General features: G+C 38.1%; 1 protein-coding gene across 3 annotated transcripts; it reads right to left on the bottom strand.

Moving 5' to 3' along the window:
* Positions 1 to 14,414: 14,414 nt before the first annotated feature.
* Positions 14,415 to 20,759, bottom strand: LOC147567569 (uncharacterized). Of its 3 annotated transcripts, XR_015230788.1 has the most exons (5): positions 20,429 to 20,759; positions 16,625 to 17,346; positions 16,016 to 16,532; positions 15,713 to 15,915; positions 14,415 to 14,757 (listed from the first exon to the last, which is right to left on the bottom strand). XR_015230788.1 is itself a non-coding variant. In XM_086654183.1 (3 exons), exons 2-3 carry the CDS (start codon positions 17,328 to 17,330, stop codon positions 16,036 to 16,038), a joined length of 1,203 nt encoding a protein of 400 aa, XP_086510309.1. In that variant the 5' UTR covers positions 17,331 to 17,346; positions 20,429 to 20,759; the 3' UTR covers positions 15,928 to 16,035. The 3 variants fall into 3 exon arrangements, 2 of the variants coding, with proteins under 2 accessions (XP_086510309.1, XP_086510310.1); XM_086654183.1 differs by lacking the exons at positions 14,415 to 14,757; positions 15,713 to 15,915 and having other exon boundaries at positions 15,928 to 16,532; XM_086654184.1 differs by lacking the exons at positions 14,415 to 14,757; positions 15,713 to 15,915; positions 16,016 to 16,532; positions 16,625 to 17,346 and adding exons at positions 17,381 to 18,172; positions 18,266 to 18,666.
* Between the last annotated feature and the right edge of the window lie 3,017 nt (positions 20,760 to 23,776).

Raw genomic sequence — 23,776 nt, 5'->3', positions numbered from 1 at the left:
GTATCCCTTGAGATCATTAGAACTGTTTCCAAATTTTTAACTTCAAAACGAAAAGAATTTAAATGCTCTCACAGAAAAAAAAAAAAAACATCGCACATCACTCGACACCCGAACATGCTACAGAAGAGTATTTAGAATTCATTTCTGTTAGAGAGTCAATTCCACTCGGTCACAACCGAGTGGGTCGGTCTCCATTAAGTCCTAATTCTATTAGGATTACTAGTCCTAGTTCTATTAGGATTACACTAGATAAAGATAGAGTTTAGTTTTTCGATTTTACAAGACTCCTAAGTTGTAAACCTATAAATATGTATCTCTATAGACAATGTAATCATCAAGTTGTAAGTGTTAATAAACAAGGTATTTACCTATCTCTCTCTCACTATCAACTCTCTATCATCTTCATCTCTCGGTTCACTCAAGCCTCACCATCATCATCTCTCTCGGTCATAACCGAGAGACGCCATCATCAACTCTCGGTCATACCCGAGAGCCTCAAGCAGTCAAGCTCGGTCATAGCCGAGAGCTTGTCATCATCTTCCTCCTCGGGTTTCAACCGAGAGCTTACTCAATCACTTCATCTCTCTCGGTTTCCACCCGAGCGCTTCCTCCATACCTCGGCTTCATCCGAGCTATCACACATAGGTATTTATCGTTTCACAATTTCTCTTTCTACATATTCAATTTTGTCTATCTTAATAGACACCGAACCGAAAAAATGATAGAATAGTACAAAAAAAATTCAGAATATTTCTATCCGGAAATGCTAGAATCACAAAGGATTTTGAGTTTGACAAAAGAAGTTACCCAACTGATGTGGCGGTTGTGATATTCATCTCTCAATGGTCTAGATTTAGTCAAACTTTCATACCACAACCGCCATCAGCTGGGTAACTTCTTTTGTCAAAATCTTTTGTGATTTTAACATTTCCTATTTCTATCTACTATCATCTTGAATGTCATTAATCCCATTATCCACCTCAAAATAATACACAATTCCATTATTGAATACAAAAATGACCGTCTCGCTTACATGGCGATCAAGACGAGGGGCATTTTGGGTCACGTCCTACAAAAAGTGTCAAAAGACTAAAATACTCTCTATCTTATAAGGGACGACCACTCAAGGAGTCACCCTAGTGGATCACCTATGGCTATTGTATTGTATAACAATCCGGATACTATGTTCTATTGCTATCTTGGCTGAATCTCAGTCCAAAGTATTACAGAGAGAGAGAGATTTTCGGGGGGATAGAGAGAAAAAAAGATTTTACAGAGAGAGAGAGATTTTACAGAGAGTTGATTACACATTTAAGAAGGAGGGTATTTTTGGAAAATCAGAAGAAAAGTTAATGGACGGTAACGGTCAAAGGAGGTCATTTGTAGGGATGGATCCAGGTTTTTCACTTAAGGGTGCGGATTTATATGCCTAAATAATTTATATACTAAAATACTTATATTCGTTAATTATATTAATACATCATACAAACCAATCGACCTCTACGAGAGTTCATATTTTGAAATGTTTGCATAATCGACTCATTGTCAATTTCACAAAAAAAATATTTTTCAATGAAGACTACTAAACTATCATTCAACCACGAATCACTCATCTTGTTTCTTAAGCGTGTTTTAACTAGCTTCATAGCTGAAAAAACTCTTCATAGGGAGGTGGTTGCGACCGACAAAGTTAGTGCTAAAGTGATAAGCAAATAAACTAAATGATATATTTTATTTCTCTTAGTTTCCACCAATATTTTAGTAAGAGCTCCAATCCCATCTAAATTTGAGAAATCATCATTCTGCCTCATATCGTAAATGTAATTATCAAGCTGGGAACTAAGTAGCATAATATCAACACTATTGAAATATGACGGATAAATTCAGCAAGATGCATGAACTTACTTTTGTCGAAAAGGGAAAAACCTCTAGATGCACTCAAACAGCCATACAACGGCGCAACTCGGTATTCTTCTTAGTCAAACGAGCATTTAATGTGTAGCAATAACTTCAAGGACATCTATCACAGAACCAAACACGAAAGGTTCTAGAAAAGATGTCAAACTGTTATAGTGTGAATCCCAACGAGTCCGGAACTTAAGGTGTTGAACTTAATGAACCCGAAAAATAATTTTCTTTTAATATATTTTTTATAGTTGCTAGTTGAACTTGAATACTTGATTAGAGGAATAAGCAGAAGAAGTAGAAGTAGAAGATAAGTGATTTTGGTGTGGTTTGAGATGAAGTAATGAGAGATATATATAGAGGTAGAAAACTGTGTAGTTAGATATTGGTTAGATGAATTGAAGTTGAGTTAATTCCTATTTGGTCCCCTACTTTGTGACCAACTTCCTTTATGGCCCCATTATTTTTCATAAATTCAAATATGACCACCTTTTTTTGTGTAAATGTCATAAGTACCCTTCCTATATATGTTTTTTCAAAATAAAATTATTTCCAAAAAAGAAATTCCACCTCACTTACACCTCACACCTCTCTCTACCTCACATATCTTTCCAACTCACCTCTCTCTCCAACTCACTCCTCTCTCTCCAACTCACATTTATCTTCTCCGACGAAGGTCGCCGGCCAAAATTTTTTCCGATCGGCGACCTAAACATTAAAAAAACCTCTCATCTCTCTCTCTCTCTTTCTCTAAACACTCCGGCGAAGGGAAACCCCTTCGCCGGAGTGTTTAGAGAGAGAGAGACGAAAGGTTTTTTTTTGTAAGTGTTTAGGTCTCCGGCTGAAATTTTTTCCAGCCGGCGACCTTCGTCGGAGAAAATAAAAGTGAATTGGAGAGAGAGGAGTGAGTTCGAGAGAGAGAGAGGAGTGAGTTAGAGAGAGAGAGAGGTGAGTTGGAGAGAGAGAGAGAGGTGAGGTGAAGAGATATGTGAGGTGGAGAGAGATGTGAGGTGGAATTTCCTTTCTGGGAAATAATTTTATGTTGAAAAAAATATATAGGAAGGGTACTTATGACATTTATACAAAAAAAGGGGGTCATATTTGAATTTATGAAAAATAAGGGGCCATAAAGGGAGCTGGTCACAAAGAAGGGGCCAAATAAGGATTAACTCATTAAAGTTTATAGGGATTTATGGTAGATGAATTGAAGTTTGTAGGAGTTTAGGATAGATGAATTGAATTTTATAGGGTTTATAGTAGATGAAGTGAAGTTTATAGGGTTTAGGATAGATGAATTGGATTTTATAGAATTTATGGTATACGAGTTGAAGTTTGTACGGGTTTATGGTAGATGAGTTGAAATTTACAGGCGTTTAGGGTAGATGAATCGAATTTTATAGGGTTTATGGTAGAATTGAAATCTGTAGGATTTTATGGTATATGAATTGAAATTTGTAGGGGTGTAGAGTAGATGAATTGAATTTTATAAGTTTTAGGGTAGTTGAACTTGAATTTTATAGGGTTTATGATAGATGAATTGAAGTTTATAGGGTATAGGGTAGTGTGTGTACATGATGAACAAAAGAGAAGGCCAAGGAAGAAGAAGAAGATGAGACTCGGAGAAACCCTTGTACCCATTTCTCTGGAAACTTTACTTTCTTTTTGTTAGTTGTAAGAAAGATAGAAGTATGTGAAGGGAATATCCTTTGCAAGGAGATGTCCTTCGACCAAGAATGCAATGCGAGCAATTTATCGGATATGAGAATTGGTGAAGAAGATCATCAAGTGCGGTGGATTTAGGGATCGTAATGTTTAGCTAGAAACCAACTACGATCGTCGAATTACGAAGTAATTCGCGGCTAACTTCAACCGGATCTTATATCGGGTTACACATAAGAATGGGTACTTGATCGGATGATATGACTAGTGGGAGTAAGATATATTAACATGGGATAGTCCCATAAATATGTCTCATAGGTCTAAAAGAAGTTTAGGCAATGAGAACACAAAAAGGCCTGAAAAAGGGGTTTTGGGCCGAAAGCGATTGGAGCACTTTTAGGGCTCGGATTGGGATGAAATTTGGTTGGGCGGTTCCTCTAATAGGGGAGGACAAATATTCAAATTTTGGCGTGATTTAGACGTTCACAAGTCATAGAATCAAAAGATAGAAACTAGTTTCTATTTTTTACGATTTCCTTGAACTTTATTCAAAAGGGGATTTTATGGAACTTCCAAAGAGTAGGACTCTTATTAGGGTTCTATATAATGACCCTTAGGTCAGTGAATAAGGTTTTGGAATTTATCTTAGAGCTTTCTTACTCTACAACACCAAGTAAAGAGGAGAAAGTGAGTTAATCCCCCAAAGCTATCAACTAGTCAAAGAAAGAAGGAATTCTTCTTGTAAGCAAACTACCATTGTTATTCTAGCTAATATACAAGGTGGGAGATCAGGTAAACCATTCGGTGTCTTGAGCAGAGGAGCTACATTTGAAGCTCTTGGTCTTTGCATGCGATTGGAATGGTTCAAGGGAAAACTAGCGATAAAGGTAATCTCTAACTCTTAGTTAATCATTATCTCATGCATGATGATCTTGGGAATTGCTAGTGCTTGACATTGGATGTCAAAGTAATCCGCATACAACACTAGCAAGAGGGTATAATAACCCAACAGTGGCGTCAGAGCTCTTGCAATTAGCTAATTTTTGCCAAGTTTCGAACTAATACATGCTTGATTAGGTTGATAGTTTGGTCTAAAAGGGTTTTAGACATTCAATTTGATGATTTCGAATGGGATTCAAAAGTTATCAAGTTGATTTTCAAGATTGATGATTGAAAAGAGTTTCAAAAGATTCAATTTTGATTGATTTCGGTATTGAAAGGTGTTGTTCTTTATGGATTTTGGAAATCTTCAAGAACAAACAATTGGGTTTTTGGAAGTTACCAAATCAAGGGATTTTCAGCTACGGGAGCAAAAGAAAAAAAAGAAAAACAAATTTTGGAAGTTCCTAAAACTTGGATGTTTGCTGGTCAGGCGTCTGGGACGCGTCCAAGATGCGACCAGGTCGCGAGTGCCCAAAATTTGGGCGCATCTAGGACGCACCCCTAGGAATCCAGGGGCATCTTGGACTGGGTCCGAGATGCATGATTGCCAACAGACGCGTCTAGGACGCGTCTTGGATGCCCTAGGCATCTCGGTCTAGGATTGAGATGGCCTGGGACGTCTCGACCATGGGCCAGACACATCTAGGATGCGTCTGGGACGACCTAGGGTGTCTCGGACTTGACTTGACACCCCACTAGGTTCGGCCTGTGGCCATACGCGTCTAGGACGCGTCTGGGCCTAGGTTAACGTCCTGGCCTAGTGCCCGGACGCGTCCAAGCCTTGGGACGAGACCGAGATACGTCTAGGACGCGTCTGATCTTGGCCATACTATGCTAGACACGGCCCATGCTCTCGGCCTAGAGCCGAACTGACCTGGGGCCCAAGGAGAAGTCCTAGTTAAACTGGTCGAGCTCAAGCCGACGAAACAACCCTGGTAACAAGAGCCATGACCAGGGGTAAAAAGGGAGTCCTCGTGAAATTCCGAAGATGTTCGGACGTAACTATACAAAGCTAAATTGGGTTTTATTTTGCGGGAGGAATTAGTGAGTTAGGTCATGCTAGAATAGGTCTAACTTAACTTCGTTTCATTTGGAGCATGCGTAGTTAGTTAGGAAAATTGCATTAGTAAGCCTAGGATTAAAACTAACCATAATGAATATCCTGTTTCGGAGATAAAGAGGATTAGCAGCGATCAAGGTTAGGAGATTATCTTCGTCCAACAAGTCGCCAGGACGGAAGACGTCGATAAAACCTTCACCGGCAACTTCAGCATATAGATGTTCAATGGCTGCTTCACTATCAGCAAGAGCCATGTAAAAACCAATCCTCACGTCGCCACCGGGTAAAGTCCCACAAACCACTAGAAGAGTCACGACGAGAAAGATGACTCCTTTGCATCAGACAAAAGTATTTATAGGGCGCGACAGTCATAATGAATGGTCACGCCCATCGGAGGGTCGCCATAAGGGGAAATAAGTAGAAAAGTAACCGGGCTCATACACGAAAAATTAAGAAGAGACATGAAACGAAAAGTAATATTTTTCATTAATCCCTCAAAGAGGCCTATTAAAGAAGAAATTACAAACGAAGGACATCAAGAAGAGTGTGACCATACACATCTATTCTAGAAGAAATTACAGCAAAAGACACCGAGACAAGTGTGGACGTTTGGGTCTATTACAGAAGAAATTGCAAAAGATAAAAGTAGACCGATACTCCAAAAAACCCGAACTCAGAAGAAGAAAGATATAAAACCCACAAAAAGAAGAGACAGAACAAGGACAAATTAAAACCGAAGTACACGGAAGGATAGAAGATAACCCGTGTAATCCGGTTTTGAAAACGTCCAGGGATCGTCATAAGTCACCTCCCAGAGAGTCATAAAAGCAAGAAGACAACCAAAGGGGAAAATTCTCCTCCGCTGCCATCACCTTCTCCTCTGCACCCCAGTTGGAGACAGCACTTGAGTTTACATCTTTCTGGTTGCACACCCCAAAACGACACGTGGGGTTACAACGACCATTATGAAGAAGTCCACCTTTACCACGACCATTATGAAGAAACACGAACAAAGAAGAAGCAAAGTATGTAACTCGAACAGAGGCCTCTTCTTCAAACTCACAATCACACAGGGGCTAAAAGAGAATATAGGAGAATGTTGAAGAAGGAATGTGAAAGAAGAAGATATATGATGAAAGAAACCCAAAGGCCAAAGGAGGCTATTTATAGTGGAAGAAGATCAAAGAATTCCGCTAACCGATAAGGAAAGCATTAAACCAGGAGAGGTCGATAACGCACAAAGAAATGATAACTAGATGTTAACGCATGGCTCAATGCTGACTCAGTCAGAAGAAATCGACACGACCTGACGAAGATTTGCCTACCTCCCTAGTTGTAAAATGCCACGTGGCCACACACAGCAACAGAGGGTATCGTGAGCAGTTACCCAAAAGACCAACGTTGAAAACGCATGATCAGAGAATCAAGTCTATGACGTCACAAAATCACACATGGAACGGAAATCCCTCTCTTCCGGCAGAAGATGAAACGTGTCGCGCAGAGCAGAACACGTATATAGATTCAACAAAACCTTACTCAACTAGTTCCGGCTAAGTCAGCTGAGGCAAGAAATCCCACTTCGAAGCGGTTGTGAAAGAAGGGCATTCCCAGTAGGTCAGACAGAATCAGCTCCAAACACAGAGCTCAGGAAAATTCAAGAGAACGACCGAGCTTCACGAAACAGCTCTGGTCCAAGTATACTCTCTACTTTCAAGATGATTTAAATTTATTAGAGACAAGACCCTAGAGTCACTTCTACTCCTCAGTCTTTCTACTTTTGACTAAGGAGTGGCGGCTCTCGTGATGATGTATAAAAATGTCCAGACGTTGACTGACGTCAGAATGTCAAGATCGGACCTGAAGACCAACGGGTCAACCCGGCTTAAGGTAGCAGGACAACTGAACTCCTTAACGGTCAACTACGCACTCCCCTAACTGGGAGGTCGGCTAGAGGAACAACCCCTGTTTCAGCCCTGGCACGAACAGATCATCCCTGGAATCTCCAAAGGAATGAGGGGGTCCACGTGGGTTAGACCGATGCCATACGCCTAACCTGGGAGGGCAGGAGTGCGTCTAGCTTACGCCGACTCAATCCCAAAATCTCCCTAAAAGATCTCAGTTGGTTACAGATCTTTACTGTTTAAGCAAGTTTGGGCTTCAAGAGTCCCACTGGAAGAAACATCTCCCAGAAGATCTATTGCCTCGGCAAGATATCTACGAAGGATCCTTAAACTTAGGAACTTGTATTTATCTTGGATACGAGATAACTACAAGGGAAACCCTAACCACGAACAGTGGAAACTTCCCCAAATGATGGATCATCACCGCCTAATCTAGACAATCTAAAACACAGTCGGTCTAACTAAACGTATAAAAGGGCCCCCCATCATCTTCTACAAGACACGAGCTCTCCCCCACTGGACAAGTCTCTTCATAAAATACAAGTTTCATTGAATCTCTCAAACATAGAGATCCCCCATTAAAAGAGTTCCCACAACTCTGTAGGGATCTCTCTATATGTATCTAATACATCTAACTGCTAATGTTGTTAACGGAATCTCAAACATCTATATATTTAACACTAGATTACCAGGATTTATATATGAACATATCAATGAACTAGAATAGAAAGAAGATTACCTTAATCGCTTTCCCACGAACTAAATCCCGACCAGTATTCGGAAGATAAGAGCCCCAATTTTTGCTCCTCTACTTGAGACACCGAGTGTATAACTTGAACTCTCTCCTTTCAGTCAACTAGGACCTTCTTGAAGGTTGAGACGAAGAACTCCTTCTTCTTGACTAGATTACTGAGAAAACTCCTTTTCTCTCTCTCTGAGATGTGTATACTGAACTCTTTTCAGTTGGTTTTTTCCTTCTCAAAAACCCACACTCACACACACTTCCTCCTCTTCTTTAGGTTGTCTAATTAGGTCCTTATATAGAAATCCCTAGAATAGGTAATAGACCCAAACTAGGACTACTAAAGCCTAATTATAGGTATTTTCCCAAAACAACTTTTTTGGATTCCCTTAGTGTGGCCGGCCAACATAGCCCTCTATGGGCTTCCTTGGCCGGCCAACTTAGGGCCTAACCGGCCATGAGATGGCCGGCCCCTTGCTTAGGTCGGCCCACCTAAAGCCTCCCCGGGTCTTCTTTTAAGACCCGGATGTGTTCATCTTTGTTCGGACTCCTCCGAACTAATTGGTCTTACCTATAATGGATCCAATCCACTTATATTCGATCCAGTCACTAGTCAATTCTCTTTGTTCAATCCATCACTCTTATGTGTAACCCTTGTAGGATCCGGCTTATGTTAGCCGCGGATTACCGAAGTTATCCGACGATCGTAGTTGGCTTCTAGCTAAGCATTACGATCCCTAATTGGACCGGACTAATGATCTTCAGAGTAAGGTCATTAAGATCCTATTCGCCAAATCGTACGCATTGACATCTTGGTCGAAGGACACTCCTTCGGAAGGATACCATTCCTTCTGATCGAGGGAATATATCCTTCAGTCTCCCACTTGTACTTAGAACAAGTTCAATGCTCGATTCTTGTGTCTTTTCGTATCTCATCTGATGTGTCATATTCATCAGACTTCCTTGATTCCGAGAACAAACTGTCAAATCAAATGATTAACTCTTAATCCATTTGAGCACGGTCATGCATTTTTCAGTTGTTTCTCATCAAGTGGCTCGGAGATACTTTATCCTGATTTTACTCAGGAAGACATATTCCCTTCTTCTACTCCCACTCAATGTTATATTTATCATGTCTCCCCCAATAATCTTCCTTTATAACCACTTTTTACGGCTGGCGTTTGACGGTACCAAAGTTCGACATTCCTTACATAAACTGAGTGAGTACTCATGTTTTGAGGAATCTCTTCAATTTGCTTAAATGAGAGTTATGACAATTCATTACTTCAACTCTTTGAAGTACTCTCCTTAGGCGGGTTTCCAGTGTATCATCTATACAACCATGAAGTTGACTTTGAATACTCCTATTCTCATAGCCCAAGAAACAGTGCTATCTCGTCAATCACTCATGCTAGTCTTCTTGAGTCATTGTTGTCCAACCAATGACCTGGACTAGGAATAATATAATGGTGTGCTTCCATGTTCACTCAGTAAGGTTTCTTTCATTAGATCACGTATCTAATAAACCTACCTGGAACACTCCATTATTTTGGACTGTCGTCTAAATTTTAAACCACAATTTAGATGACGAAATAAACTTAGTTTATTTCGGATAACAAGAGTTTGTAAAATATGAGCACCCGCGTAAACTCCTTTACGTTCTCACTTTTACAAGTCTCTTAGGATCTTCTACCTTTGATCCTAATTTCTTAGATCTGTACATCCTCCATGTTCGTTCTAAGGTCACAGTTTAGTTATGTTTTCACTTCGCTTATTATTATCGGGCTTAAGAACGCTTTTATAAGCTTTTATGATAATATCAGTTTCTTAAACTGAAATCAGTACTTCCTAAGTTCTAATTTTACTTTCTTACCTAGTAGAGTTAGCAACGACTCCCAGCATGAAAACTCCTTTTCACCTGTTTGTCCTTCCTAAAAGATTCTTATCTTTATTTTCAGAAGATTGCTTTTATGACTTTCTTCAATCTATGGTTTCAAAGACTTGAGTCTTGGATGCTCTAAGCATTCTATGCTGTTCTCTGACATGTATGGGAGACGACATCTTTTGTACTCCTAGTACTTCTCGGATGTGTGGGTAAACATCAATCATCTTCATGATCGATCTTAAGTTTTAAACATAAGTATTTATCTCATGTTTGCTTTTGCTCATCAGAATTTCCAAATTCCAAATTTTGCTTGGCAGTTTATCATGCGAGATGTGTAGAATCTCTCTCTAAGAGTTTTTCTATTCAGATCTCTTCAAAACTCTTTCGAACGAATCTTATCATCTCTTTGTTCTATTATAATAGAATTAGATGCCCAAGTTAATTTACCCTCGTCTATTGTCCTATTGAGTCAGTTTTTTAACTGTTTTGACAAATCTTATTGTCTACTCAACCCCAGTATGTTTCCTACATACAGAACTTGAAACTAACTTGTTTCACTCCCACTTACCTTCTTGCGAACAAGACTTGACCATTCTTACTCTTATCTCTTTGAACTCACAGTCCAATTTCGGAGTGGTGTTGCTATAGTGTTTTTGAATCTTCCTAAGACTCATCCGGGGTTTTTGAGCAAATTTCGTTAAACTTCCTTAACTCCTTAAGAAGTTTCACGACGAATAACTCCTTACTCCCATTTTAACGAGTAACCTCTTTACTCCTATCTGTTACTCTATTCGAAACCATTCGAATATTTATTTTCCTCCCACTTGTCTTCTTGGAAAGACTCTTTCTTTCAAGTAAGACACCATCGAGAGCAACAATCTAATTGTGTGTCAATGATTTTTGTGAGAAACCCCCGTTATTCTTCTTTCGAAGAATCTATGTCTAAACATGTTTCAGACTTTGAATAAAAGACTGGTTTTAGAACTCTTTCTAAAATCCATACTTGTATGGAATCTTTTATTCACTATAGCGATTTTAGGTTTTAGTGGGTCGACAGATTTTGTATTAGACTTTTATGTTTTGGAAGATTTATGACTTTTAGACATGTGATCTCATCACATTCTTTAGTCAAATTGATCGTACACTTGATTTAGGTTTAGTTTGCAATACTTTTCCTATAATCTAGTTCTTAGTCTATTTTAGTCACATTAATCATAGTTTTCATGTCTAACATGAGTTTCTATGATTAATTGACCTTTGTTTTGTCATAAGAGATTTTGTCAAATTTGTTTTCCTAGACCATGATTAACTATCGTTGAGAGATTCGTGATCAAATAACTTTAGTTTCATTATAAAATACTAAGTACTTTATTTATTTCCATAATCACATTACAGAAAATGTTCAAAAAAGGAAAAAGAAAACTTTAAACTAATTAAAGTAATGCCTATGGAGTCTATGATCCTTTTCTAGCTTTTCTAGCAACTCTTGCTTCCTTAGCTTTTGACAAGTTCATCTCCTCTTCAATAAATACTCAGCTCCCACTTGCTCCTGTCAGTCATAATGATTAGAGCTTTTTAGGTATCCTATACCTTAAAAAAGAAATAGTATTTGATTAAATCAACTTTTAATAATTTTACCTCGAGCGAAAACCACTGTTCTGTTCTTTTTATCTTCCAAGAATTTAGGACAGTTTCTCTTCCAATGGCCTGTGCCATCGCAATAGAAACACTTGGAATTAGATTGGGCACTTTTGTTCTTGGCAATTTGTTTGCCTTTCCCTTTGCCCATTTTCTTCTTCTTCAATTTCTGCTTTCCATCCTTCTTAAATCCCTTGTCCTTATGAACTATCAGAACTTCTTTCTTAGGTTCAGCTACCACGATATTCTCTTCGGCTGTCTGGAGCATAGCATGTAGTTCCTCTAGAGATTTATCCCATCCATTCATATTGTAGTGCATTCTGAATTGATTGAAGCCATTATGAAGTGAATGCAGGATAATTTCAGTGGCGAAATCCCGACCATTGTCGACTCCAAGTCTATTCAGTTTCTCAAAAAGACTAATCATTTTGAAAACATGTGGCCCTACAGGCTTTCCCTTCTCCAGGCGCATATCCAATATTACCCTTGAAGTCTCATACCTCTCCATTATTGACTTCTTTTGGAACAAATTCCTAAGTTGTTGTATCATGGCATAAGCATCCATTTCAATGACCCTATCATGAAGGTTAGGTTCCATAGTTGCTAACATGAGGCATGTTACGGGTTCGGACCTTTCCCGAATATTTTTCTCTTGCTCCTTCTCTTGATCAGTCGAATCTTCAGTGATAACCGGAATAGGTGTGTCTAAGACATTTTCCTTCTGTTTGGGTCTTAGGACGAGTCCCAGATTCCGTTCCCAACCATAAAATTGTCTCCATTCAACTTTTCTTTCTCAAGAAGCCAACGTATGTTGGTGGAGTCTTTTGACGTCATATTAAACTACATGTAAGAAATGCGAAAGTGACTTAAACTTGTTATCCTGGCATTATCCTTAATTTGCCTATATTATTATATTATTTATTGTCCCCTAAGAATAATATAATTCCAAGATCCCATTCCTTCGAAATTATGCGTACTTTGGCACTGCCCTTAACTCGTCGTCCTGGGTGAGTAACACTTTACTGATCATACTCTTATGACTCTTTATTGACAAATTTCACACTTTAGTGTCAAATTGTCCTTTAGCCTCGAAATCCAAAACCCTTTTGCTGACTCGTTGAGAATAACCATTTAGACTTGTAGACCTCTTCATAGATCTACCCGTATTGTCCTGAGGTAAAAGATGACACCCTGCTTTGGCATGACTCACCATTGATGAACAAGGGCTCAACAGGTGTCTTAATCTGGGTAGGCTTTACTCAAAATTCTTTTTGGGACTATTACGTAATTTATTAAGTTGCGTTACTGTGAACTTTAGCATAACCATTCATGATTTATTACGTAAAAGTTTATATGTGTGTTTGCAATGATTTCTTAAATCTTATTATTACTCCTAAAAGATCTCATCTTTTAGGTTATTTCTTGTTCGCCTAAGGTCCGTTTGGACTCATATCCTTGAACAACCAGTGAGTACTCCCACTCGAATCATGATCCCATCATTCGATTCGTCAATGGTTTCTTTAGACCCTATACTCTAAGTATTATTCGGGCACATCACACTTGTGCTCAGAAACAAGAAGCGTTTACCTATCTAAAGGTATACTATTCTACGCAATCACACATTCATACATACAATAATATGACATTCATAAAACAAAGTATATATCCTAGATTCGTTTTTAGGTTTGCTACGTTTCATATAGCTAATAGTGGGAAATAGTGACATCTCTATGCCTAATGAGCTTTAAAGTTTATTTTCGTAAAATTCGGACCAAAAGCTCATTATGTTTCTTCCTTAATGATTTCCAAAATGGATTCAAAGAAAAACTCCTTTTGGGCTCTCCGATGGCCCGGGTCAATATCGGAAAAAAATATGCTTGGAACCGGGAGAAAAAAGTTTGAAAAACTCCCACTTAGGTCAAGACCCAAAAGCCCTCGAGTCAAACTCAAAAAGACCTAAGTCAACCATGTTCAAAGTCCCTTGACTGATCTCGGGTTAACCATAAACTTAGTCTCGGATCAGCCTAATCATAGGCCGGACCAAGGGACAGCACGTTCCTGTCGTGCTCTGTGATGGGCCTAAAAGGTTACCCTAAAAGGTCGCCACCCGCAAGTATACGGGCGTCAAGTAATAACCCGGTAAGACCGGGATCGATCCACGAAGATAGGAAGGTAATAAGAATATCGAGAAAGTCTAGCCCACCGGTCTAGGTGTCAACCACTAACTCAGACTAAAATGAAAAGATGAGAATTGGGGTTTTGATTGGTTTATAATAAATAAACAAATAAAACGATCTAATCTAAAAGTGAGAGGTGAGAGTGATTCGGGAAAAATGGTCGAGCAAGAATCGAATGAGGAGGATACTTCGATCCACAAAGTCGATAGTGACTAGTACTAATGATCTATAAGCATAAAAAGTTAGTTAACTTCACCCATTTACTTGGATGGGTCAACGAACTCTTGGTTTAACTCAGATTCCAGTCCATGAACGGTCTAAAAATCCGGAAGATTTTATCATTAAAAGCAATAAAACTCTTGTCACATCAAAACATGTATCACGAGTATCCGACTACAAAAGCTAGCTAGACATGGTGGAGCACATAATAAACGGGAAGAAAATAAAGAAAGACACGAGTTAAGATGAGAATCTCCCTATTCGATGAGGCGCGAGACTAAGGTTGTGTTTGTTTTTTTTTTTTTGTCTGAATCTGAATTGGCTGAATCTGAATTGGCTGAACTGAATTGGCTGAATCTGAATTGGCTGAATAATTTTACGAGTTAGCATGTTTGTTTTTTCATCTGAAATATTATGTCTGAATTGATTTTTTTACATTTATACCCTTATAGTAAAAGAACAATTACTTCCAAATCTTTCAACAAAAAAAATCCAAATCTTTCAACAAAAAAAAAATCTGAATGTGTGTTAATTTAACACTAATAACCCCTTGAATTAAAAAACTTCCACCACCAACACCACTAGCACCACCACCACAACCGAACCAGCACCACTAACCACCACAAAACCTGAAACATGACATGCAAGGAACTGTCCACGTCAGCAAAAATAAACACGTGTAATAAATACACCAATTACAAAAGAAAATTACGAACCACCAAATTAAACCAGACCTAAAAAAGTAGAGTAGGAAAATGAAGAGCGCAATGTCAGAAGAAAAAGGAGGCGGAGCAGCAGGCACAACCACCACACATGACGGCCATGAAACCAGTAACAGAAGGTGCATACGGTGGTGGGATGTACGGAACATAAACTAAAGCAGATCAACTGCGAGAAAGAAAGTTGAATAAAGCACCAGCAAGTAATACCCAAAGTGCTGATGGTCCAGTTGAGAAAACAGTGGAGCCTAAGCATAAGCCTCCTCCTTCATCAGGTGATAGAGATATTGACATTACTGGTCAATCTTATATCCAGTAGAACAACTTTTTGTGTATGTCAATCAATGTTGGTAAAAAAATGGTGCATCTTTGACTATTATGTTTTTTTGATGAAAGGGGGTAAATACCTCAATTTCTTGACTACTTCAACTTGAATTCGCCTTCGAATTCTTGTTGGAAAAATCAGTCTCTAACTACTTACAATATCGAACACGTAAAATTGTCTGGCTAACTAAAAAAACGTTAGAGGTATAGGATGGTAGGATGCACGACGATGGGGCAGCTCCTAAGGTACGATGTGAACTGGTTCAAGCAAAGTTTGAAAGAGGGAGACGGTCAAATAAAACTGGCCACAACAAACTGCAACGCCGAGCTAGCTAGCCTCCCACCTAACTGCAACCGACACTCGCCTTGTGGCAGCCGGCTAGCTGAGCTGACTTGGGTATGAAACTCGGGATCAAGAGATTCAATACATAAATACCCTAGCTAGCTAGTCCCCACTCCCTTAGACCTCTATTTTGTGAGACAAAAATTCAGTGATTCAAGAACTTTTATATGGAAAAAAATAGTGAAGCACAATACTAACCTCAAGTAAGAATCTAGGCTCCAAAGATTTGCATTTTGTATTAACATCATAATCCCAAACCTCCCAATAAATTGGTGAGTTGATTGAAGAAGAAGAAGATAAAGACTTTATAATAATCTCATCAAGAGTTGCCCCTGCTTTTTCATAACATTCATCAAAACCTCTCTCCCATAATTTCTTTGTTACTTTTATATCTTCATCATCTATAGTAAAGTGAACAAAATTAGAAAACTTTTAACGACATTGAAACAAATCACTAGGCCACGAATAAAAAAAACGAGTAGTTAAAGTGAATATATCTACCTTGTTGTCGGCTCCGACTTTTATCTTCTATCAGAGTTTGATTGAGCAGCAGATCGCACAAGTCCAGTTGCAATTTCATCACGTAAATTAACCATATAAGTGTGTTCATTCCGACCGAACATGTGAGGTATATTTGGTGGAGGATCTTCTAAATTTGCACCGACTTCTGAACTATTAAGTACTTCCGCCGAATCATCTTGAAATCGTTGAAACAACACATCATCCCGTGAAACTCCAAGTAGAAAATTGTGTATTGACATACATGCTAGAACTATGTCTCTCTGAGTTTCTAAACTATAACAAGGCATTGTCTTTAAAATTGGAAATCTGGCTTTAAGTACTCCAAAAGATCTCTCAATAACATTCCTTAGTTGAGCATGAGCGTGATTAAATAATTCTTCTTTTCCTCTAGCACGACCTCCACGACGAAAATCATTCAACCAATACCTTGTATTGCGATAAGGGCACATAAATCCTCTAGTATGTGGGTATGCAGCATCACAAAGATAATACATATCTACATCAAAGGAAGAGAAAAAGAAATTACAAATAAAAAACGTACACTTGATCAGATAATAAGAATAAATTATAATTAATCTGCAAACTTACTAGGAGGAGGCATTGGAAAATTGAACTCTGGATCATGTATTGCTTCAGTCAACACTTTTGAGTCATGTGCCGTCCCCTCCCATCCAGCTACCACGTAAATAAATCTCATATCAAAATCACAAATGGCCATTACATTCTGAAAACATTGTCCTTTCCCTCTCCCTCTATATGGTGTTTGTTGGTCAATGGGAACATGTGCACTTATGAGTGTACCATCTAGTGCACCAATAGCACCTTTAAATGCCCCTTCTCTAAGTCGTTGATGAGATCGTATTATTGGTGTCTTACTAAACAGATTAGTCGGTGGAACCAACACTTCCTCTGACCATCTTACCATGGCATTCAATACTTCATGAAAATACTTGCTTATTGTTTCCCCCGAATGTTGAAAACGGTCTTGGAGGAACCGATTTCGGCAATTATGACTGATCGTCATTAAAAATATTCCCATTTTCTCTTCGACTTCAATATGCTTACTATTTCCAAGTAAACCTTTAACTCTAAACTGATTACACAATGCCTTAAAAGAATCGCTATCCATTCTCATTAGGCGGAACAAACATGTAGAAGAACCCTCTAATAATTCTTTCATATAAGTCTTTCCTGTTAGACTTGACTTACACAATCGCTGACGTACACGCTTAGAATGTTTACGCTTCCGAAGTAAAGAAAGTATGGGTATCAGCTTAGCTATAAAAGTCTTCATTATATGTTCCTTCTACCTAAAAAACAATTTATAAAAGATGCAAGATATTAAACATATCATAATCCAACATATTAGATCCATTATATTTCAAAATGTCACACATTAAAATCCAAGATATCGAACACATTCACATTAAAGTTTTACATCACAATCCAAAAAGTATATGTGAAAATTCAAAAGTAGTTAGCCTGAATAGTTCAAATGTAGTTAGCTAAGATAGTTAAAAAACAGCTAGGTAGGAAAATAAAAGTTTATTTTCCTAAGAGACCCTTGATAAAAGAAATCTGATATCCGACGTTTGGTGCATTGACAAACAACTTTTGCCAACCTCCAAGCTCCGATGCTTTCAACACAACTTGTACCACCTCATCATAAGAAATATGGCCAGCATCTCTTAAAGCATCAAGTGCATTCATAAACTCAGATGCTGCAAGACTTTCTTTGTTTTCTAAGATATTTTGGTGTCGTTCAATTGCATTTTGTTTTCGTTCGAGATGTTTATCAATGACTTCAACAAGGTGATCAACCTTATCATCCATTAAATCAACTGAAGATGAAGAGTTTGGCTTTTTACGCTTTCGTTGCTTTGATGTTTCTGCATTCTCTACATCTACAGTTGGCACATCTTGAGGATCAACATCATGTGTTGATTTTTCAGTTTCTCTAGAGGCGACCGGTTCTTCTATTTCAGTTTCTTGTTCCAAGTTTACATCCTCAACAACTCGAGCTTTACTCGGTGTAGAGCGAATATCTCCTGTAGAGAACTTCCCCTCAAATAAGCTCTTCAGAAGCTCCGCATCTTCCAATCCTTTTTCCTTGAATTGACTTGCAAACTTCACTCTCTAGTTCAAATAAAGTAAACGAAGAAACAATCAATATTGAACTCAAATGGATATTAGAACTTTTTAGTATAAAGTAAATTACAACTATCTTGCCTTGCTTATCTCGTCCCACTGCTCCTTTGGCCAGTCAAAAGTTTTTGTTTCTGCATTGTACCCGTGTCCAGTCATAGATATTAATGTATTCCAGGTCATATACTGTTTCTTAAGGTAGTCCCAATGATTCCTTAACTTTTTTTGTGGCATAGGACACTTGTACTTTTCTTTCAGCTTCTTTCCGATCTTTTCCCATGAAGAAATTTTTAATGAAGCTCCCGCGTTGCCTCCATTGTTCGTTTCTTCTATACAACACATGATAAAATCATTTCTGAACTCGGGAGTATTCTTAAATGTTATTTTTTCCATGCTTAATCCATCATTGTTAGAAATTTCTTCTACATCGTTCTTCTCAGCAGTAGCACTTCCTCCCGTTGCCGAGAATTGATCGAATTCCATACCTAAATTAGTAAACAAAATCTATGGTTCATAATGCTCTATGGTTCATCAAAGTTTCAATTACAATAAACAAGAGTATATCACATTGTTTCTAATAATCCTCGGCTAAGTGCACACAATCTCATCAAGTTTTGTTGTTAAGGTTAAATTGCCAATAAAAGAGGTTAGTTGCGAAAACATATAACCAAAATCATCAAGACTTATTATGAGCAATTAAAATAGGTAGAGAAGACAACCAGTACCAATACTCCAATCCAATATAGCAATAAATAATGTACTAATAAATTCTTGGCCATCCAATATAGCAATAAATAATGTACTAATAAATTCTTGGCCATTTTGGACTTACTTCTAGAACTAATGAACCTTTTGTTTCTCATCAGAATCATACTTTTCTGAGTTTCCTTAGTCCTATGAATTCTTGGCCATTTTGGACTTACTTCTAGAACTAATGAATCCATGCTTTATAGTATTATATGGAGCATCTTTGAATAAGTATGGAGAGTGGAGACCATTTAGTTACGATGAACCACTAGCTAGTAGGGCTTAATTTTAGTTTCGTACATTGTTTATCTAGTTAATGTCGAAGTACAAACCTCACCTTCGGGCTATATAGAAGTCAGAAACATCTGACATTACCTGGAGGGGGTTAGTTTGAATACTTAGACCTTCCTCTTTGAGTTGGGTATTCTAGAGAGGCTTTTTATCATATAGTTCAAGGCATTTTATTAATTGCAGTAAGTTATGACAAAATGCATTGTCTTATGCAAACAGGTTGATGAAGAACAAGGAATGAGATACCCGGACACTACTAGTGTTAAGTTCAGTTAAAGAACCTTTATTCTGTACAAGGTTTTAGATCTGCATTTTGATCTCATGATCTGCAGATAGGATTTCTGTTCTTAGTTTTTGTTTGCTTTGACTAGGTTTTCGAATCTTTGCGATACTTCACAATTTACAGCTTGAAGAACAATGTCGTCCCTAACCCCATATAACATACTACAAAATGACTGGCTGAACATAAACCAAAAACAGAAGAAAAAAAACTCAGCTGCATAGTACACCAAACTCAACCCACAATCATGAATCCATAATAGTATCGATATACAATTTGATCATAAACCAACAATCTACAAGCTCAACAAGTTGAATTCCCAATAATTTATCAGCGACTATCATTCATTTCCCGCTTACCTATATACTAGAAGGCCTGATATGTTCTCTGTTTTCACTATGAACTTCCAAATTTTAGATAAAGATTCAATTGAGAAAGACATCCATAAACAGTTAGCAATTAACAAAAGCATCATTCTTAATAGTTTAAAATTCACCTAGACATAATTATAAACATTAGGGCATGATTTCGAATATTCAAAGTCATGGGTAATTAAATTTGAACTCTTTACTTATAAATACAAACATGGGTTATTCAATATCCACCATTACTTCAAACTCTAAAAACCCAAACCCAGAAACAAAAACAACCAATACCCAAAATCAAGATCACCATAATCTCAACAAAAGAGTCTATTTTATCACCTAAATTGTTTAATAAAGGAAGGAAATAATCAAACATGAAATTATAAGAATTTGTCAGAAAAGGTAAGGAAGATGAAAAAACTTTACCTTGTTAAGCTAATAAATGAAGTGGTCAATGAGTTAAAAGTCCTATTTGGTTATAAAACTAGGGTTTTATAAATGGACCAGTTGCAGGAAGTTAATGAAGTATGAATAGAGAGAGATGAGTAATTTTTGAACCCTTACCTCGTTTTGAACCGTTAATGGAAGAGAGAGCTTGTGAAACCCTAGCAGAGAGAGAAGAAGAACGAATTGTTGAAGCCCACTTTGATCTTTCGCCTTAGGATTTTCGAAACCCTAGATTTCTTAGTGAAGAACAGGAGAACCAGCTGAAGAAGAAAACCCGAGTGATTTTTTTTGAAGAAACTCAACTCATTTTGAGTTTTAGAGAAGGGTAATTTCGAGATTTGACCTTTTCAGATTTGTTCCCACTTTTTTCAGACTTGTTTTGAAGTCTGAAAAAAATGGTCCCTATTCAGCCTATTCAGATTTCCAATCCATTCAGCCAACTTTTCAGATTTTGTTAATAAAGAAAAACAAACATCTGAAATCTGAATTGTAGTCCAATTCAGATTTCAGATCTGAAAAAAAAAAAAAACAAACACAACCTAAGATCGACGGGAAATATAAGTGTTCAAGTGCTGTCGATCTCCCTGTAACAGAATGCAGGGGTCCCCTTAACAGTGTATAATAGGTGTCCTCTCAGCAGAACTTGACCTCCCCTTTACAGAGTGTCATCTTCTTCCTCTCAAACCAAATCCACCATGAAAGCTTTAAACCAAGCTTTCTCTCTCTATCAAATCAACATCAAAGCACAAAGAAATTCAAAGGAAGCCAAGACAAAGTAGCTCCAAGTCAAACCCCTATAGTTTCCGGCCAAAATTATGGCCGGAATCACCACAACCTAATCCGCCCGGATCTGTTTTTCCGGCAAGAAGGAAGATGCGGCTGCTGCTTTCCCGGGAAGGGTTCTAATCGTCGCAAGCTGCTACTGAGTTCGAGCCGAGCTGCTGTTCTGAGTTAATCCCGAGCTTCTCTTGTTGTTCCTCAATAAAATCGAGCTGCTTCAATGGTGGAACCAAACTTCTTCTTCACCCCGAGCTATGGTGCTGTTCTTGTTGAAAATCCCGACCTACTCCGTCACCTCTTCCCGTGGCTGCTGCTGTGTCGCGCCGACCAAAGCTATGGCCGGCTAGTGTGGTGGTCGGCCAAGCTTTGGCCGGAACTCCCCTTTCTCTCTCTTCCCTCCTTCCAAAACCCTAAAAACCTAGTGTACAAGATGATGTCCTCCCATCAGACCCTTCTCTTTCTTTTCAAAGAAAGTCATTTGACTTGGTCCTGTTTGACCTGGGCTAACCTCTCTTAAAGAGTGGTGCTTATAAAACTTCAACTTGTTCTTTCTCTTCTTTGAGTTGCTTCTTGAACTTGGGCTTGGACTTTGGTTTTATCTAAAACTCAGGGGTTGCCTTTAACTTTGTCCCTACTTCCTCTAATTTTCAGAAAAACGAAATTGACACTCGACTTACTTCTTCCATAACTTTCCCGTCCGAACTCCGATTCAACTTCCGTTTTCGCTGCTGGATTCACCATCGACTCCACTTGCCACTAAACCTCTGATCTCTGCCAAAATGACCAAAATACCCCTGGTCTCTCTTTCCTTCCGATCTCTTCCACATGAGATGAAAATGTGATAAATGTTCCGTTTTATTCCGAATGAAGCGTCAAACTCCAAATAAGGTACCTACCAAGAAAAACTTATAAATAATTAGAAATAAAACACGAAAAGAACTAACTCATCAAAGTTAAGTGATCCAAATGTGGCATTTTAACGCCACATCAAACATCCCCAAACTTAGAATTTGCTAGTCCTCGAGCAAATAAACAAAACAAAACAATAAAGTAAAATCCTAACTCATTTTCGGAGGAATCCCGGTTGCATTTAGCGTATGCAACAAGCCGTTAAACCCCTAGGTTACCCCTAGAGGACGAGTGTCGTCTCGTGAGGGTTTCCAGAGAATATACCCACAAAATTCAAGATTTCAAAGACATAAAAGAGTTCAACATCGATGTAAATAAGATAATGACAATTAATGACACACTCAAGCATGCTAAACAAGCGAATCAGAATCGATAAACGCATATAAATGTTAAAAGTCTCCTCACTAGTAGTTTCATCCTAAAATGTAAGTGTCCAACCATAATGAGCATCATCTAAGTCCAAAGTTACAAAACCTCGATTCCTATCTTAGTACATTTCGCCTCGACTTTAGCCTCACGGTCATACACTCAAAAACATGAAATCACTCAAAAATAGATAATACGGTTCACTCTAATGTGTGAGCATGGAATAAAGAGAAACTCAACACATACAAAACAAACGAGGATAACAAGTTTTAGAATGAAATGATCTCTAAAGAATGGAAATAACCACTAAAATGGAATGGGGAAGTTCACTCACCCTTCTCACCCACTATACCCTCTAACAATGCTTCCTAAAGGTCAACGGATACAAGTAATGAGATGGAAGTGATGAGATCCCGAGAATGTCGACTCCTTCAATAAAAAGAACGTTCAAACAACTTCTAAACTTAGCTTTTTGCTTTGAACACTTTATTTCCCACAACACTTACACATCAAAAGCATAAAATAACACATAAACTTTTTTTTTTTTTTTTTTCTTTTTTCACTTTTTTTTTTCATAACAAACAAATACTAACACTAGTATTCTCAACAAACAACTTTTTCTTCTTTCGCACTTTGCTTTCACATTCTTCTTTCTATAACTATCATGCCTTCATTCTCGGGAGTAAGATGATGAATAGATGGTGGAGTATCCGTTTCCCTAAAGTTGACACTATTATCGGGTTTCATGGACTACAAGAGTAAGGTCGCTATCCTGATGTCACTCCTAGTGGCTAAGAAAGTTGAGCTCATGAGATCGTCTAAGCTCTTTTAAAAGTTACGAGGTTGAGTAGCTCTTCATTCTACTCGGAGTTAGCGCAGAAGAGTACACTCGAAAACAATATAAAGGCTCAGATATCTCACATGGGTTTAAGTCTCCACTAATGACTCTTCTAGGTCCCTTAGAAATGTTTCTTTTTCCTTAGGATGCTACTCATATGATCAGACAACAAACGCTAAAGGACTTGACATTCATAAGAAAGACAAAGAACATGCATAACATTCACCAAAACTGAAACACATGCAACATACTTAAGCATACCACTAAGGTCATATCAAATCTACCCAAAAATTTTCAAATTTGGTCGAATTATTGAACCCTCTTGTCTTTTGAAACCCCATGGTCATGGCTGAAAGTCATACCCCATCCCCAAACTTAAAACTAACATTGTCCTCAATGTTTCAACCATATACTCACCAAAAGATAAGACATATTAATTTAAAGAGAAGAATGAAAAGATATTACCATAGCCGGAGGAGATAAGAGATACTACTACCGAGACTCGTGTATGAACAGGTTCCAAGTTGATGTCGAGCTCGTCGCCATCCCCAAACTTGGAACAAACTATGCCT

The sequence above is a fragment of the Eschscholzia californica genome, unplaced genomic scaffold, assembly GCF_041429995.1.
Source record: "Eschscholzia californica isolate CP2 unplaced genomic scaffold, dmEscCali1.0.p SCAF_1, whole genome shotgun sequence".
NCBI classification, from domain to species: domain Eukaryota; kingdom Viridiplantae; phylum Streptophyta; class Magnoliopsida; order Ranunculales; family Papaveraceae; genus Eschscholzia; species Eschscholzia californica.
This window is presented reverse-complemented; position numbering and strand designations above follow the sequence as displayed.

What these genes read in the sequence shown, in the direction of transcription:
- LOC147567569 (XM_086654183.1), bottom strand. Translation starts at nt 17,330, where the DNA reads ATGAAGACTTTTATAGCTAAGCTGATACCCATACTTTCTTTACTTCGG. An exon ending in TTTTCCAATGCCTCCTCCTA is followed by an intron (nt 16,533 to 16,624) that starts GTAAGTTTGCAG and finishes CCTTTGATGTAG; the next exon opens with ATATGTATTATCTTTGTGAT.